We start from the raw sequence: 18,301 nt of genomic DNA on the forward strand, positions 1-18,301 counted from the left end.
CACACAGCTGAGGACAGGAGACGTCACCGAGGTAAGACACACAACACGGATCAGGCTGAACACACACAACACGGATCAGGCTGAACACACACAACACGGATCAGGCTGAACACACACACAACATGCAACATGAGGAGAAGCAGTGTCAGTACTGGAGACAATATTCATGATAATTATAGGAGATTAATCATGGATCAGGATCAGGATGATATTTTGAGATTCATCTTTAGTTTTACAAACAGTCACATATTCATGGATGAATCAGGAAAGGATTCATTTTGATTGTTATTTTTAATTCATATTATTTAATAATCTATCTGTGACCTTGTTGATTAGTGATCTTTGTCAACTAAGGAATTTATGCATTTCTAATTGTGAAATTTGCAAACTGTAAACAAGTGAAATATCATTTTTAAATCTCCCACTTGATATATAGTTAACTTGTAAATCAGATAATTATACTGTTTTTTGATTTTTTTTTTTAAAGGTTTATCAGGTGTTTGCATATTGTTGTAAAACCTCTGAGGGTTTCTTGCATTGTTAAAAAATGAAGCATGTCCATTTACATCCTGGCATTTTCCACCTGCTGCAAAAAAATAAAATGTGTAACTGTCCAAATGCTCATGTTCTGAATGTACTTTATTATAATTAAAGGTCCAGTGTCAGGATATAATGCTTAAATGGAAAATTCACATTTTAAATGTTTAATATAAAAATAAAATCACCTGATGGAGTTATTTCTGTTACGTTAGATTGAGACTTTTTTTAAATCTACTCTGGGAGTCGATCCTCTCCCTTCACAGTCCGACATGTTTCTAGAGAAGCTCAGAACTCCTTCAGTTGATTGCAATCTGCACCCTCACCACTAGATGTCCCTGTATCCTCCACTGGGGGTCCTCTAACATGTGGTTGCTGCAGGAATAGAGGAGATGCTGACTCAGCTGGTTCTGGGATGGACTGCCTTGCTCAGTGGCCTCCAGCCGGCTGCTTCCTTTGCCACAACCAGTAAGTGCAAACACCAAACACGGAACTGGTTCTGTTTCAGATCCTGCATCTAATGTGAAACCATTTCGAGCATTTCAAACTAAGATGAACTGGTTTGGATTCAGACATTTCTCAGCTAGTTCCAGAAATGAGAAGGTTTTCAAGAATAAACTGTGATGAAGTCAGCGAGCGTGTGTTTGTGTGTTTGTGTGTGACGTTCTTTTCTTCATGTGGTTTGTGTGATGTTCTCTTCTTCATGTTGTGTGTGTGATAAGGTCAAACAGGAAGTTGCACACGTGCTCTGTCTGTAGAGTTTCCCTCCGGCAGGTGGTCGGCTCGGAAATGTGACGTCTTCATCCCTCCTCCTCCGCTCATGATTCCTCCAGTCAAATGGAAAGCAGAGATAATGGTGATAAGTTCACACACACACACACACACACACACACACACACACACACACACACACTCTCAATCTAAACTTGTTTTTATCTCTGCAGTTTGATATAACCGAACATATCACAGGACCTAGAGGTGAAAAGGTGCGACAAGTTTAATTTTAAGTGCAGAAATTTGGGAATTCCTAATAAAAAAAAATAATGTGTTTTCATTATGAGGATAATCATTAAAGTTAATAATCCCCTTTGTGTTTTGAAGGGCTGCAGAGGACCCAGAGGACCGAAGGTGCAGTGTCTCACACTCATACACACACACACAGATGCATGTGAAACAACCTTTATATTTATAAATATATTCCTGCCGGAGCAACAGTTATATAAGGATAAATGAAGTTGTGTGTATTTCAGGGTGAACCTGGTGTGAAGGGTCCTGAGGGAGAAGCAGGAACACAAGGAGTCATGGGACAAGCAGGACAACAGGTCGGAGAAAGATCCACCATGTCGAGCAGCACACAAACTGTTGCTCCCTGTCTGAGTGTATATTGTCAGTTGTGTTGTTGTGTTGTTGTGCTGTAAACAAACACATGATCTCCGCAGCAGAATTCGCACGTTGCCTCTTTCTGCTGCTGAACTCTGGAGAAAGTCTGGACATATTGTTGTGATGTGGTGCTATACAAATTAAACTGAATTGATCTGATAAAACAGTTACACAACCTTTGTTATTGTGAAATGTCTCCTCAGGGGGAGAAGGGACTCCGAGGCTGGAGAGGTCTGTACGGACACATAGGAGCGCCCGGGATGATAAAGGTTAAAAAAAACATGAACCAATATTAGTGTGGTGCAAAATAATGTGATAAATTATTCATTAATAACAATCTGTGTTTTCACAGGGCAGTAAAGGCAATAAGGGATTCAGGGTATGTGATGGAAAAACTGCAAACATACACACTTCAAACACCTCTGACATTGTCCACTTATATATATATATATATATATATATAATGTATTTATATTGATTTATTTTGATCTTTAGGGAGATAAAGGTATGAAAGGATCCCAAGGACCCAGGGGAGAGACGGTAAGGACAAAGTCACTCGTCTTCTATTGTTTCTGTTTCTGCAAATGTGACAAATTAACACAACTGACTGTCTCATTGTGTGTCTGCAGAATGAGAGAGGTGTCGCTGGACGTCCTGGAGAGAAGGTAGAGGAACCTGTGACGCCGTGAATGTCCCCTTCAGAATAAAACACTGATGATGTTCTGTGATCTGTTCTGTTCCAGGGTAACGCGGGTGTGAGGGGCGACCAGGGTCTGAGGGGGGGGCAGGGACACCGAGGACGAGCTGGAGGCAGAGGAGCAGTGGTGAGCGCATCATGACATCATCATGACATCATCATGACATCACTGTGAAGTCACATCTGTTCTCTGGCCTGAATTAAACAACATGTGGACACACAGCTGGTGAGGTGAGAGGTTCGATTCCCAGTGACTCGATGTGTGTTCAGGCGCTGAAAGGTTCTCGTGGTCCTCCGGGGAAACCGGGTCATCGTGGTGCTGCAGGACGTTCTGGTCTGAGTGGAGACGCTGGACGACCTGGACAAGGTTTGAACCCCTGAACTCTGGAGAGACAGTTTTTATTCTGTTGCTTTTGTGAAGTTCTTTCTGCAACACTTTTTAATTGAATGTAATTGATTGACAGAGAGAGAGAGAGAGAGAGAGAGAGAGAGAGAGAGAGAGAGAGAGAGAGAGAGCGACAGAGAGAGAGAGAGATAGATAGATAGATAGATAGATAGATAGATAGATAGATAGATAGATAGATAGATAGATAGATAGATAGATAGATAGATAGATAGATAGATAGACATATTGATTGATTTAAAGCCCACCAGCTCTCCACCCTTCAGGTTTGATTCTAGAAGATGTAAAACAGCAGGTCCAGAAGCTCGGAGCCTGTTGTCTCACTGACTGTGTCTCACTGATTGTGTCTCACTGATTGTGTCTCACTGATTGTGTCTCACTGATTGTGTCTCACTGATCGGCTCTGTTGTGTTGTAGTGTACGTCCTGTCAGGTCTGCATGGAGACAAAGGAGACAGCGGTCCGTCCGCCAAATGTGACTGTTCACAGGTTCAAACCCCAGAGCGACCGCTGGACCGAGTGCAGACGGTTAGTTGCACACACACACACACACTCTCTCTCTCTCTCTCTCTCTCTTTCCCTCTAACCTCAGCTTGTCTCCAGGTTTTTCTGGCGGACGGAGAGAGACAGATGCGGAGGCTGCGAGGAGAGAACGTGATGGTGCTGAGGACCGACCGTCGAGCTCTGTACATCTACTCCGAATCCCAGTGGATCAACATACTGGTAACTGATGGAAACATCACACATAAACACAACACTCCTGAAAAACACCCTCATGAAGGTCAGAGTATATATGTTATCAAAGTAATATTAGCTTCATTCACATTATTTTACTCTTAGATTCAGCATCCGTTAGGTTTAATGAATACTGTTGTTTTGTCCTCTCTGTGTTTTCATTCCCTCGGACACCAGGAAGAACCAAGACACTGAGCACACACTGGACTCAGGAGAATCTCCTTAAAGCTTTAATTATGTTTAATTGTAATGATATTTTTTCTGTTTGTATGATTTCTACATGCATGTTTATCGTTTCCAACTCCTCAAGGTAAAATCGTCCTCCACAGTGTTTCTCTGTGGTCAATCACTGTATGAATGAATTTAAAGAATTCAACTCCGACAAATAAAGATCTGATGAATGTCTTTTGACTTGGTGTCAGATTTTAATCATTTATTTTTTGATCTTGAGTTCTCAATGTTATAAAATAAATAAAGCTGATCAGAAAACAGATCTGACAGTAGGGGGCGCCCTTTCCTCGGCCGTTATCTTTTTGAGAGGTGCAGATAAACCTGATATTTTATTTCAGTTGATTCCAAAGACCTAAATAATCTGTTGGTATTCCACCTTCAGGTTGAGCTTGAGCCACTTCATGAGTTTTTAATTAATGAGAAGTTAAGACTCTCCCTCACGTCGAGTTCTGGTAAAGATGCTTTCTGTCGTGTGCTGATCTCTGGAAAATCTCCTGAACTTCTCTGGCACAGATGAACGTGAGAAGGCAAAAGTGAGACTGAGACTTTCCTGACTTGCTCCAGAGGTTCTGGAGCAAGTCAGTATGAGACACAGGAGGATCGTCCACAGGATTCACCACGAGCAACCTCTTCTGCAGCGTTCAATGCAATTACGATATTCTCATCGACCGAATCTGACCACGATCCCAGTGTGTGGAGGATGACCCTAAACTACAGGCTTCAAAATGGCAGAAACCCAATAAGAGGCATCATTGATGTTAAATCCTCTTCAGGATACGATGTTGTTTTCAGGCACTTGCTCCTCAGGGCGCCTCGGGTCCATGAAGACGCTCCGACTCCTTATAAACATGCAGAGAGATGGACGAGCCGTTAAGATCACAAACAATTGACGGATTTTATTCACTAGCAAAGTGATGATCACCTTCGTTCAGACAGAGTTCATTGGAGCTGACTAGCTGCTTGGTCTACAAGCCAACAAACACCGACGGCAAAGCTGAGTCCGTGTAAACAAGGTGGGAAACCAGGACTGTCATGAAAACATTATTCTGATGTCGCCGACTGACGCGGGTGTGAAGGCTGAACTCAGACGACTGGAGGTTCTGGTCGAGAGGGACTGAGGTCAAGATCCTTCAGATCTGCTGGAAACAAATTTAATTTGGAGAACTGAGAGAAATGAAAATGTGCAAGACCTCGACCTTCACAGAGGAAAGGGAAGACATGAAAATAACGTTATTCTTCCCTCTGGCGTCTTTTTTTTTTCTTCATACAAACTGATTTGAAACCTCCTGTAATCTGAGAACAACCTCACGAGAAGTATTTGATAAATCTAAGTCGTCAGCGGCCAATCAGCCGCGGAACTGTAACTTTAAAGAAATACGTTCGGATCAAACGATCCAAATATAAACTGAGTAACCAGATCAACACTTTCTAAGTATTTTGAGAACACACGTCCAGTCAAACTCATTCTCTTCTGATACTCCTTAAAAACTTAAAATAATTATAATAACAATATCTTTCCAGTATTAAATAATCTTATATAAAAACACACACACAAAAAGGTTTGAAATAAATGGCAATGCTCCCTCTAAGAGCGCCCTGCCCCCCCCCCCACCCCCCCAACATGTCTATACACATCATCTCACGTTCGCATCCTTCCATTAAGTCCTTTCCTTCCCTCCGTCGGTTCCTTCCCTAGCCGCGGCTCCATGCAGTACCAGATATTTTGCAGTGAATTGTCTGCGTCTCGTCTTTTGTATATTTCAATGCAAAGCTGCACGGACATTGTGAAAAAAGCTTGATTGGTGATTTTTCTGGCTTGCTTGTATACAGATATATATACATATATATTTTTTTAACTCATGTCATTGGGTTAAACATGTGTTGTAATGATAGTAATAATGAGGATAATAGGAACAATCATTATCTGAGAGTACGAGTAGGAAACACAGCTTGCTACTTGCTCAGAAATCCCAGGGTGGATGTTTTGGGATGAGGGGAGACGGACAAGTCAAGACAGACATTGATTATTTCTTCTCTGCGGAAACCATGAGTCCTAAATAATCAGTTCAGTTGTTTAGGCTCCGCCCAGTGTCCTCGCTCCCTACCAATCACCGGTCAGTTTGGTGCTTTGGTCCCTTTTCGGAGGAGCGGGGGGCGGGCCTCGCCGCAGCGTTGCATAGCCTGAGATGTTGGCGTGTTTGGTGGAGTGGGAGTGTGTGTGGTGGCGAGACAAAGTCTGGGAGTGTCCTCGGACCCCCTGCTGCTGCTGCATGAGCTCGGGAGGAGGCGGCGGCAGGAGCGCCATGTCGTCCATGGTGCCCACAGGCTCCATCTTTGACGAGGGGATGAGGGAGGAGGAGGTGAGGGAGCCGTGGCGAGACACCGACTTCCTCTTCAGGGTGCGGTTGAGGTCTTCCAGGAAGTGAGGCTTCAGCGCCAGGGAGACCGGCCCGGAGGATTTCGGGGAGGTGGGTGGGACGGGAGAGGACGAGGAGGAGGTGTAAGAGGACAGGGAAGGAGGCGGTGTCTGGGACAGAGGAGGCGGCGAGAGCGGCAGTGACATCGTGTTGTCAAACTGAGTCGTGCCGCTGCTCCACCGGTTCAGTGATGGAGGAGGGACCGCCCCCTTTTTCAGGGAGCTCTGTTTCCACGACGTTGACGACAAGGCCGGCGTCGCCGACTGTTGATGTTGCTGCATCTGAGGCTGGGGGTTCACCACGGCTACCTTAGGGGGGTGATGGAACTCTGACGGGTGAGGGGGAGGAGGGAAGAGCTCTGAGTCACTGGGGGGAGGCGGGAAGTAGTCGGGAGACGAGTCGAGGTTGGTCGGATGGGAAGGTGGAGGCGGGGGAGGAGGGGATGGGAACTCCGCCGGCTGATGGTGCTGGCCGGTCTGCAGCCCCTGGAGCACCAGCGGGAGGTTCGCCAGGTTCAGCTTCCCCGGCTTGGGGAGCGGAGCAGGAAGCGCAGAGGAATCTTTAGAAGGAGACCCGGTCGCTGACGAGGAGCTGGAGGAGGTGCCCGTCTGAGGAGCTTGGGCAAATTTGTTGACCAGGCTCTCCACCTTCTTCGGCCTCTCGTCTTGGGCCTCGCCTGAGTTGGAGCGCATGGAGGAGGCTCTCTGTGGAGCTGGCGGCCCTCGCTTGATGGATCCTGTGGACGAGGTGGAAGGCGACTTCTTTATAGGGGAGCCCGTCTTAGAGGAAGATGAAGACGGAGGAGGAGGGAAATCTCCTGAGGTGTTATCTGGAGGAGGTGGGGGGAACTCTGGTGACTGAGGAGCCACAACTCCTCCTGGCTGCCACTTTGGCTTGGCCTTCACCGCCGGAGGAGACTGAGGAGCGCTGAACTTGGAGCCTTCCATGGAGCTGGAGGCAGAGATGGAGGAGGAGGCAGCATTTCCCGGGAACTGATTGACAATCTGTTTGACCAAAGAGGAGGTAGCCGCTGCAATGGAGACCGAAGAGGAGGAGGACGAAGGAGACATGGTGAGGCTTTTGGAGGAGAGGCTGTGCTGCTTTGGAAGAGTCGGGGGTGGCTGATTCGGGGAATGACCCGTAGAGAAACTCTGCTGCTTTTTAAAAGACCCTTGGCTGCTTAGGAAAGGAGTTGGAGACACAGGAGACAGAGCCATGGGAAGGGAGGAGGGACCTGAAGGTTTGGGAGCAGTTTGAGGGGGAAAACCACCAGTAAAGGTTTTGGGAGGTGCAGGCGGGGGTCCGCTGGGGGACAGGGGCCGGAGAGTCAGCAGGGAGCTGGGAGGAGAGAGCCCGGCTGGAGGTGGAAGATGAGGAGAATTTTCATCGGAATCTTCCGCCGTAAAGTCGTACACCATGTGGGGAAACTTCTGTGACAGGAACTGCTGGAGGCCAGTGTTGGTGAAATTAGAACAGGAATCGGACTCTGGGTCAAAAGGAGGTGGCAACCCGTTGGCCTCCAGGCTCTCCGGTGGAGGAGGTGGAAGGTAGGCGTGCTCCTGCTCCTCCTCATCCAGCGGTGGTGGTGGAGGGAGAGTGGAGCTGGGGCTTGGTGGACCAAATTTTAATATCGCCATGGCTGAGCCAGGAGCTGGTGCTGTGGGTGGAGGAGGAGGGGGAGGAGATGGTGGTAATGGAGGGGAGGTGCTGTAAGCAGCTGGAAGAGTATTGTAGTTTGGTTTGGTCGACTGAATGGGAAGAGCAGCTGGCGTGGCTCCCGGCAGCGGCGTCCTGGACTGGTTCTGGTTCTGGCTCTGCAGGCGAGCCAGCGTGCTGTACTTGACGTATGAGGTGGGAGGTGCCGGCTGATGGGGCACACATACCAGAGGAGGAGGTGGAGGAGGTGGAGGAGGCGAGGGCGGCGACGTGGAGGAATCATCTGATGGGACAAGGCTGTCGGTGTAGCTGCTCCGGGAGGGCGGAGTCTGAGAGAGAGGGAGTGGGGACATGGTGGGTATGTGGAGAGGGATGGGTCTACTGATAGGGTCGATCCTCATCATCTGCACAGAGGAAAGAAAGAGAGGAGACGGAGGTGAAGAGACACAAGAAAGTATTAAACAAGTCAGTTGTTGTCACTTTTCTGTCAAACGAACAATCCAGGACACAGTAGGAGTGAGTTCCAATCCTCTTTTTTGTTTTGAATTAGCTTCCAAGTCAAATCAGTAAAATACCTGAACTCGTGAAGCATCGTGATCATTCAGAACTGAATTTTAAAGAAATGTGATTGGAACCCATTCCTACACAAGATGCAAGAACTCAAACAACAAACCAGTGCAGTCGAAGAAGAAGAGCTTCAAACACAGCAACGTTGGAAAAAGGTCAAACACATTCAGAACCTCAAACTTTCACTTTAAGTTAGTTTTCTCATCGGCATCTGCAAAGAAACTGGAGGGTTTGTAAGGTTTAAGGTTTAAGGTGGGAACAAAACCAGTGTGTCCTCAGACATGTGAACAGACCAGGGAGTTGATGTGCGCCTCTGGATCACCTGAGATCTTTCGGTATCTTCATCCTGCAGCTAGTTAACCTGCACCGCGTTTCAACCCCTGCATCATCTCATCAAATAGGTTATTTAGAACTTTAGTAAACAGCTGAATGCTTAACTGTCCAGACTGTGTTGTTATTTGTTGGTTAGGACATTCCGTCACCACACGAGGTTAGAACCAATCAACAGCTCAGCTGCAGCCATTTCAAATCAGGGGATTCAGTCGAGAGAATAACGCACCGCTCACACAAAGAAAGAGCCGGTCACCGGTGTATTCAAAGTTCGGTGAAGCTGAACTCGGCACAAAGAACCTGAACCGGAGAATCAGTTGTCTTGATCATCAACGTCACTCGTTTAAAAGGCTGCAGCTGAACTGTTATCATGCCTGTTACATCACTTCCTGTCTAACCTCCGCTCCCTCCTCCTCCTGCACAAAGAGGAACTGGCATACGTCCCTTCACCTTTGACCCCTGGCAGGGAAGCAGAGGGGAAACATGGGTAATGTAGTCCACAGGGAAACAGGACAATGACAGGGTAGGATGGAGTGTGTGTGTGTGTGTGTGTGTGTGTGTGTGTGTGTGTGTGTGTGTGTGTGTGTGCGTGTGTGTTCACACCTCTCCTTGCGTTCCTCTCCTCCAGGCGTCAGAGAAGATGGAGCTGACAGCGCTCTGGGAGCGGGTGTGGCCTGTTGACGTCATCTCTGAAACGCCGCTGTCTGATTGGCTGGAGTGGTTGGACTGAGACTCTGAGGTTCGGACAAACAGGAGTTACGGTTTGTTAACAAAGCTTTTTCCATTTATTAATAACTGATATTAAATGGAAAGTGTTGATATTTTAAACATGACTGGTCCAGTTTAGCTGTATCTGTGTGACCTTTGACCTTTAAGGCTTTAAACGACAGAGGGCTGCAGGAAATCAGCTCCTGTTCATTCGCTCTCACTTTTTTTTAAATTTTCTTTATTAAAACATAAGAAAAGTCCAAGGTGACGTTTCAAAAAGCTTTGTGTAAACCCAAAGATATTACATTTACTATGTTTCTGTAAAGTTTCCATTAAAAGTCTTTCCTGCTCAAAAAAGTCCTGAAACTTTTCACCAGCAATCAAAAATATATTCCAGCTAGTTTCCCTCTGATGTGAAAGAGGTGAACACACCTGGAAGGCTGGAGGAGCTGGATCCTGACTTGATGGAGGAGGAGGAGAGGGAGGACCAGTCGTACGCAGCCTCCGTTCTCCTCATCGCCTCCTGGAAGTTGATGTACAGCTGCTTCCCATACTGATGAACACACAGAGGCACGGAGGAGAACATGAGAACAAGAGAATAACACATTTTGATGATGGTGATTCAAGGAGTGAAAGTATTTTCTAGGTCCATTTATTTTGTCCTCACTTACACCAACGTCCCTAAACAGCTGCAGGTCAAACTGAGCTAATCTGAGGTTTTAACTTATTATAAACAGACTGAAAACACTTGGTAGCCTACAAACAACCCATCATCTCCTCCCAGTAGAAGACCGAGCTACACTGGTTCTCTCTCCACTGTGAAGTAATAACGATGTTGTGTCTTCCTCAAATAGGAAAACTGATCCTCCCATAAAAAAACATTATTTTTACCTTTGCAATACGAATACTGTTGATCCACTGCTGGAGGGTTCTGACATCGTCGCAGCAGAGGTACTTGATGTACTGTGACTTCTTCTGGATCTGAGGGTGCTACACACACACACACACACACACACACAATGTTTTACTTCACAGGATACGACTATCACTACAGAAAGTACTTTGAGTTCTACGATTAAACTCCATTTATGCACGAACACTGTCGTAGTAATGAATTAAACAAAAGTACTGCTCTCTTATACTTGTAGCTGTATTTCCTATGAAATATTTGTAAATATTTGTGTGTTTTCAGCTCTATCCGTTCGTTTGTGTCTCAGCAGGATTACGACAAAACTACTCAACGACTTTCCACAAAACCTTTTCTGGAGGATGGGACTTGAACCAACAAAGAAAACATTTCATTTTTATGCAGATGCGGATTTCTCTGATATTTTCTCAGGGAATAATTCATGGATGTTAATCTGCAATATTTAGGGGACTGATATTTATGAGTGTGTGCCCACCTTTTATACGACAGATGTTTTTTTTTCACTTGTACAGTAATAAATACAGAGACTGTAACTACCACGTGTGAAGCTCAAAATAATGTGGATTTCAACAGTTTTTTGATTTGGTGCAGAAGCTAAGAATCTGTTATAGATGTAATTACTCCATCACACCACTAGGGCACAGTGTAAGATCAGAAGTTGCCATATTTCCCATCACATGTGTTGGTCTGTGCGTCTGCATGTGTGTGAAAGTACCTTGAGCACCATGCAGTAATCTGTAGGGGCCTTGTACTTGCTCTTGTAGTCCTGACCCAGATAAACGTTAACATGGTCCAACTGGAGGAAACACACCAGGTCCCTGGACGCCTGGAAAAACACACACACTTAATAAATATCATTTATTTCACTGGTAGAATAAACATTAGTCGAATCTTTTTGTGTGTAGCTTATCACACTGACCTTGGCTTTGCCCTTGGGGACGTAGTAGATCCCAGAGGCTCTCAGCAGGAAGTAGCGTTTCTTCCACGACTTCTTCCCGTCCTCTTTCAGCCACAACACTCCCTCCATCTCAGGGACGGACACCGAGCTGCCGCCGAAACACTCCTAACACACACACACAAACACACACACACACACACACACAGACACACATTATAAATACAGTGAGATCTGGATTCAGATGTTTTCAGACAGAAAACTATGACTTGTCATTTCTGAGTGAAGATAAACAAACTGACCTCTAACAGAGCCTCTTTGTTCCTCTCAGCCATCTCACACGTCTCCTTCCGCCCCAACAAATAGTTCTGCAGCAGGAAGGACAGAAGAGGAGATGAGGAAGGTGGCAAGTTAGTGAAATGAAAACACACTTATAGTGTTGTAATGTTAAAGTGTGTGTGTGTGTGTGTGTGTCTGTCACCTGAGGGTTCTTGAACAGCGTGTACTTCTCGATGCGTTCAGTGAACATCAGGCGGTTCTGACTGTCTCTGGTCCAGTTCAGCAGATTCTCCACCAGGTTCTCGTGATCCTCGAAGATTCGCTCTGAACACAGAGAACGAGACGAGTCGACAACTTTCACTTCAGTCGCAGCACGAAAATCAATAAGAATCAGATCTTCAGATTTTATTATAGTTTACTGTGTTATTGTCTCTGACTCCATTTCCTCTTCCTCTCCTCTTGTTTCCACTTCTCTCCTCCTCTCAGACTTCCTTCTCTTCTCTCAGACTTCCTTCTCTTCTCTCTCTTTTGAACCCAGCAGTTTTAATTTGTTTCTCTGAGGACGACCGCCAGGGACGGAACCAGCTGTGACCCACATCCACTGTGAACCACTGCTTTCACCTCATTAACAGAAAGACTTGTTCTATTTGGGGACAGATGTTTTCACTCAGTATTTACTTGTGTTAACCTGATTTTTCTGTGACTGAGCTCGTTCACAGCAGCATTTACACTTTCTGTCTTTCTCTACTGCTTCGGTTCAGGATATGATCTGGTTTCATGTTTCATGTTAAACTTGAAAAACTGATCTGATATTATGAAAAACTCTTTAGTTTGATGTACTGAAGTTATGGATTATAAGTTAGTGAGCAGAAGAGGACGAGCAGGGGCGGGTCAGAGGGGGGTCACACTCTGACAGGAAGTCAGTCTGTAGCCAAAGGGCTCCCAGCAGGACACGCTGGTTTAACCAGCAGGACGGTTTAACCCCTCCCCTCCTCCCCCCCAGCCGGAGACACCAGCGACTCCCCCAATCAACACAGGGGCCGATGTAACTCAGCCCGAGGCCCCGAGACCAGGTTGCTTTTTATTTAACCCACAAGGAGAAGATTGAGCTTCACTTCACCTTCTCTCTCTTTCTCTCTCTCTCTCTCTCTCTTTCTCTCTCTCTCTCTCTCTCTCTCTATCTCTCTCTCTCTCTCTCTCTCTCTCACAGTGATGCTGACTGGCTGTTCAGCAGAAGCCCTGAAGATGTAGGTTAGATCACACGCTCCGCTGCACCGCACGCACACCAACACTGTGTGTGTACGTGCACGTCAAAGACTGTTAAGTGGAGCTGGAGCTTGTGGCAGCAGTGTGTGTGTGTGTGTGTGTGTGTGTGTGTGTGTGTGTGTGTGTGTGTGTGTGTGCAAGGTCACGCCCCCCAGGGAGGTGTGTGTGCTTGTATCTACTGTATCTGCTCTGACAGTCAAAGCTGGAAACAGTGTTAGAGAACACGTGTGTGAATTCACTGAATAACGTCCGTCCTCCGTCACACGTGCACTAACACACACACACATCTGGAAGAGGTCACACTTCAGGTGTGTGTGAGTGAGTCACTCAAACGTTCAGTGTGTGTGTGTGTGTGTGTGTGTGTGTGTGTGTGTGTGTGTGTGTGTGTGCTCACCCATCTGCAGCTCATTGATGGTTTCCACCAGGGACCAGTCTGGGCTGAAGCCACAGTGAGATTTCTCCAGTAAACTGTCCAGAACCTGAAGAACAGGAGAATCTACAGTCACACAACTTCTACTCTCAATGGATTAATAATACAAACATTACTACTACAACTACTACCATCACTACAGTATTAATGACCAGGGGCGTAGAAACAATGGCCTGGGGCACTGAGCTGAGAGGGGTTCCCCAAGAACAGCTGATTACTTTAATCCACAGTTTAAATTATAATTTTGCATAGGTTTGCACTCTAACTATAATTCATGTCTATGCACAGTTTGACCTGTGTTTATAAGTGGAGGATGATGTTGGGCCCCACAGGTACCATTTGCCTGAGGCCCCCACTGGTCCCCTGAAACCCTCCTGCTGCTGCTACTACAACTCGTGAGCTGGACACTTACCTGTCTGACCGTCTGTCTCTCGTCCACCATCATGGTCTTCGAGCTCTCGTCTGACAAATGAACGCGAATCACCAACTACGAGGGAAAGAGAAAGAGAAGAGATGAGGGTTTACGTTCAAGATGGTTTAAAGAATCTCTGTAGAGAAACTCTCTTGTTAAACAGAGAGCATTAAATATTCAGAGCATCATGTTCACATTGTTCATAAGAGGATCAAGTTTCCTTCACTGGTTTGTCCAGAGAAGCTCGTGCAGTGATGATGGGAACTGATGTGTCCCAGTAAAGATAAGTGATGCCACTCATGCATGTTCCACTGTCATGCATGGCTTTAGTATGTCACGAGTCACGACACATGTACTCCCACACACACAGTTAAACACACACATAGCAGATTACTATTATTATTATATAAATGAGAAGGGGGGGTGGGGGGGGGGCTTTCGCATTGACCATTATGTCTATTTGATACTTTAAATTATATATAAGACCTTTCAATCAAATCTAATCCAATTCAAAGAGCTTCAGTGGTGACAACAGAACATTAACACTTACATGTTATATTGTTTTTATTTTGTTTTTATATCTTATTTAGCTTATATACTTTTATATAATAAATAATCGTATTTAACTCCTGACAACTGATCGTATGAAAGTATTACTGAAAGAGCTTCATAGATTGACATCTGACTTTTGTCTTTTGAGATTTGTACAGGATCCATGTACAGATGAATAGACTGTTCACACACACACACACACACACGGGACATAAACACACACACACACTCACACACACAGGTAGCCGGATGTCATGTGTGTGTGTTATAAATCCAGATTGTCAATCCAGTCGCTCTCTCCCTCTCTGGGATTGAGACTTAACTTGCGATTGTCATTAAGCTGAGTGCATTCTGTGTGTGTGTGTGTTTGTGTGTGTGTGTGTGTGTGTGTGTGTGTGTTTGTGTGTGTGTGCTGACCCCAGCTGTTATTGACCAGAGCTTTTCAATGTGGAGTTACACTGATCTGACCCAGAAGCCAGCCCGCTGGACACGTGACAGATACACACTCACATGTATCGAGCAACACACATCCTGCACACACACACACACACGCACATGTCTCTTTAATGTCAATCTTTCTTGTGCATGTGTGTGTGTGTGTGTGTGTGTCTGTCTGAGTCTGACTCACCTTCTTCACCTGGGCCTCCTTGATCTTCTCCAGGGCGACTCGGATGTTGTCTGCCTTCAGCTTCGCAGCCTGCTCCTCCTGTACACACACACACACACAGACACACACACATGCACACACACAAGTCAGTCGATGCAAACCTACACACACTCCTGTCTGCAGTAAACCCACTCGTCTCTCACCTGATTCCTCCAACAGGAATTCATGTTTGTTTTCAGTTGATTTTTCCCAAAACGCTTCTGTGTCTGTTTCGCATCAAGTAAAATCTACAGAGTCAGAAAACCATCCCAGTGTTTCCAGTATTCCCAGTCTCTTCTGCTCAGTCCTGGAACGTTCCTCCTGTTCAATGAGGTGCCTTCGTTTCTCCCTGACAGGGTGCAAGATGAAGAGGAAGACGAAGTCCAGCTTGACGTGAAGCACGAGTCAAGACAGAGGATCAATGCCCGAAGATCCCAAAGTGAGAGGAACCACCACACGTGTGAGCCTGGCAGCGAGAGACCGGCTTCTTCTCCTCCTCATCCTCCTCTTCATCAGCACCATCGTCGCCCCCCGGTGGAGAATGAGACGGGATTAACGACCAGACGCTACATGTTGGATACTTGTCTCTCAGGAGGAGGATTATCCAAATTTCCCACCCACACACACACAGACACACACAGACACACACACTGGAGCGACTCTTTGCCAGGGCAGCCCACGAACCAAGAGACGGACGAAGATGCTGATCTGAAATCGCAGCTTCTCTTTCAACACTCAGCGCAAGATGGAGTTGAGGAGGACGAGGTCAGACAGCCGTGATTTCAGCGAGGAAGCAAAAACACACGAATCTGCAAGCAACAAAATAAAAGAGTGGAGGTGGAGACACAAGCTCAGAAAGATAAAAGAAGGAGTTGAGTCGGAGCTGCACGGTGACTAATCTGCTCCTCCACTGAACCGACAGGAGACAGACTGACTCTGATTAAAAAAACTCAATCCCCCCCATCTGACGAGCAGACGAGCTGATTGGCCGGCTGGTCGCCCCTCTCTCACCTTCGGGCTCGTTCACCGAGAATCTGAGCGTCCTGTCACATCCTCCCCGGCCGAGCGAGAGAGGAGGGAGAGAGAGAGAGAGAGGAGGAGGAGAGAGGGATGGATCGGGGGGGGGATGGGCGATGATGCTGCTGTGCCAACTTCCATACAGAGGAGCTGATCTCTTTATCTCAGGCTCTCACCCCCCCCCCCCTCAGATGCTCCCTCCCTCTCTCCATGCTCTCGTCTTTCCACTTCGTCTATCAGATTTTATTTGTCTTGTCTCACTCCTCTCGTTTGTTGTCTAGTGTGTCTGAGTGTGCCCCGGTGACAACACAGACACACACACAAACACACAGGCACACACACACACACACACACACACACACACACACACACACACAAGGGGGTCCAGATTGCGAACGAGCGAAAGGGCAGAGGGAAATGAAGACGATGAGGAGGATGATGGAGAGGAGATTATCAGCCAATCTCCTTATCTGCACCCCCCAAACACCCCCACCAATACACACACACACACACACACTCACACACATACACACACACTACAGACCTAAATTGTCAAAACAGCCTCAGCAGGGAATCCTCCAGTTTAAGCTCATAAACAGCTCCATGAAGACAAGCCTATGTTTTGGTTAATGTCTTCTACAGAAGATTAAATCGAATGTGGACAATCACCAGTTCAGCTTCAGCAGCTCTGAGCCGTCAAAGATAACTAAGAGATAGATGATGATTATATTAAAGAGTTAAACATGTGATAAGATATACTGCTTGTGTTCGCCATTTAATATTATTAAAACTAGAAGACCAAAAGAAAACATTTAAATAATAATATGTTACGTTATCGGCAGCTTGTGTTTGATCCTAAATCTGCATTTTAGAAATATTCAGTTAATAACTTTAAACAACATAAATTAAAATGAGCGGCTGCTTTAAGACGAGAGGAATCTGAAAAGAATAAATAATAAATTAAATCAGACTTGGGTTACAATGCATGAAAATAAAAATATAAATTATGCATATACAGTAACTGTAGCATCAACAATTCACATTATCGGCTGTAAAGTAGTTTTCTCAGACTCTAGAATTACATAACCTCTTTTTTATATAACTACAAATAAAGTGGAGACGAGACAAAAAGCGAAGGATTAAATATGACAAAACAAATTATATAACAGAGACTCTGTTTATCTGAACTGAAGCTGTAACCATGACATAAGAGAATAAGGTTTAATGGCTGCTCAAGTTGTTTAGTCTAGAAAAATGTTGGGGTTTGAACCAGCGACTGATGTTGTGTGTTCATTAAGAATTGAATGCTAACTGAGCATATGAGTGTGTTTTAGTTTGCATTCACAATTCATCATTAACAGAATATTACACATCTTCCAATACATTATTTTCTTTCATGTGATAAATCATTATTGTACGATAGTGAATCCTTAAATCTGTAATAAGTTTCGTAACCCTCCGAATATTATTTTGTTTGTGTGACTCAAAATCAATTGTTGTAGTGAGTGAACAACTCTCCAGTTATGGTTCTGTAAATAATGTGATTTTAGAGGGATTATTAATTAACGATCTTTAATTCTATTAAAAATGTGTAAATCCTCCTTAAAAGCATCTTAATATTATAATATAATCCATTAATTCATCCATTAATTACCCTTAAATCTGTCTATGACACCATTTAATGATTTGTCACAGCATCTTAGTTTTCTATTCGATAGAGCCACCTCCAGTCCACAGGGGTTTTCTCCTCCTCCTCCTCCTCCTCCTCCGTCATCATGGTTCCCGGCTCGCACTGTAAACATTTTCCCTCCACATCATAGATTTTCATGTTGACCTACATTACAGAGGCTCTAAAATTAGCTGCTGCTCAGTGAAGACGCTGCTGCTTTGGAAGTCATAAGGAAAATGTCCATCCTGAGCTGCCGTAGGCTCATGAGCACAGCGACTCATATGGAGGCTGCAGAAGTGGGCCAGCTGTGTGAGTGTGTGTGTGTGTTTGTGTGTGTGGGAGTGTGTTTGTGACTATGTGTGGGTGGGTTGCAGTTACTGCTGAGGCAGTTGTAATACTGACACAAAAAGACTATCCTATATGCAGAACTACACACACACACACTATTTAATGCAAGCAGCTTCACATCCGATACACACAAACAGCTTTTAATGCCTTATATTACACAAACACACACACACACACACACACACACCCACACACTGGA

At 45.5% G+C, this 18,301-nt stretch overlaps 2 protein-coding genes across 5 annotated transcripts in view; one reads left to right on the top strand and one right to left on the bottom strand.

Annotated features, from left to right (window-relative positions):
- Positions 1–929: 929 nt before the first annotated feature.
- LOC133966976 (acetylcholinesterase collagenic tail peptide-like) lies at positions 930–2,755 on the top strand. The gene is made up of 9 exons (XM_062402115.1): positions 930–1,005; positions 1,296–1,393; positions 1,482–1,523; positions 1,639–1,665; positions 1,788–1,859; positions 2,121–2,186; positions 2,270–2,296; positions 2,413–2,457; positions 2,547–2,755. The coding sequence occupies exons 1-9, from the start codon at positions 930–932 to the stop codon at positions 2,604–2,606; spliced, it is 513 nt and encodes a 170-aa protein (XP_062258099.1). The 3' UTR covers positions 2,607–2,755.
- A 2,108-nt stretch (positions 2,756–4,863) lies between these two features.
- The window catches only part of raph1a (Ras association (RalGDS/AF-6) and pleckstrin homology domains 1a), a 44,314-nt gene continuing 30,876 nt past the window's right edge, over positions 4,864–18,301 (bottom strand). For all 4 annotated transcript variants that reach the window (XM_062403118.1, XM_062403116.1, XM_062403117.1 and 1 more), the window contains 11 exons: positions 15,051–15,128; positions 13,871–13,945; positions 13,423–13,507; positions 11,965–12,086; positions 11,786–11,851; positions 11,508–11,651; positions 11,304–11,414; positions 10,552–10,650; positions 10,093–10,213; positions 9,556–9,686; positions 4,864–8,459 (listed from right to left, as the gene is read on the bottom strand). In XM_062403118.1, the coding sequence (XP_062259102.1) occupies positions 6,084–8,459; positions 9,556–9,686; positions 10,093–10,213; positions 10,552–10,650; positions 11,304–11,414; positions 11,508–11,651; positions 11,786–11,851; positions 11,965–12,086; positions 13,423–13,507; positions 13,871–13,945; positions 15,051–15,128 (3,408 nt within the window). In that variant the 3' untranslated portion in view covers positions 4,864–6,083. The remainder of the gene's footprint in view (positions 8,460–9,555; positions 9,687–10,092; positions 10,214–10,551; positions 10,651–11,303; positions 11,415–11,507; positions 11,652–11,785; positions 11,852–11,964; positions 12,087–13,422; positions 13,508–13,870; positions 13,946–15,050; positions 15,129–18,301) is intronic.

The sequence above is a fragment of the Platichthys flesus genome, chromosome 13, assembly GCF_949316205.1.
Source record: "Platichthys flesus chromosome 13, fPlaFle2.1, whole genome shotgun sequence".
Classification (NCBI taxonomy): domain Eukaryota; kingdom Metazoa; phylum Chordata; class Actinopteri; order Pleuronectiformes; family Pleuronectidae; genus Platichthys; species Platichthys flesus.

What these genes read in the sequence shown, in the direction of transcription:
- LOC133966976 (XM_062402115.1), top strand. Translation starts at nt 930, where the DNA reads ATGCTGACTCAGCTGGTTCTGGGATGGACTGCCTTGCTCAGTGGCCTC. An exon ending in TGCTTCCTTTGCCACAACCA is followed by an intron (nt 1,006 to 1,295) that starts GTAAGTGCAAAC and finishes CTCTGTCTGTAG; the next exon opens with AGTTTCCCTCCGGCAGGTGG. An exon ending in CAGGACCTAGAGGTGAAAAG is followed by an intron (nt 1,524 to 1,638) that starts GTGCGACAAGTT and finishes TGTGTTTTGAAG; the next exon opens with GGCTGCAGAGGACCCAGAGG.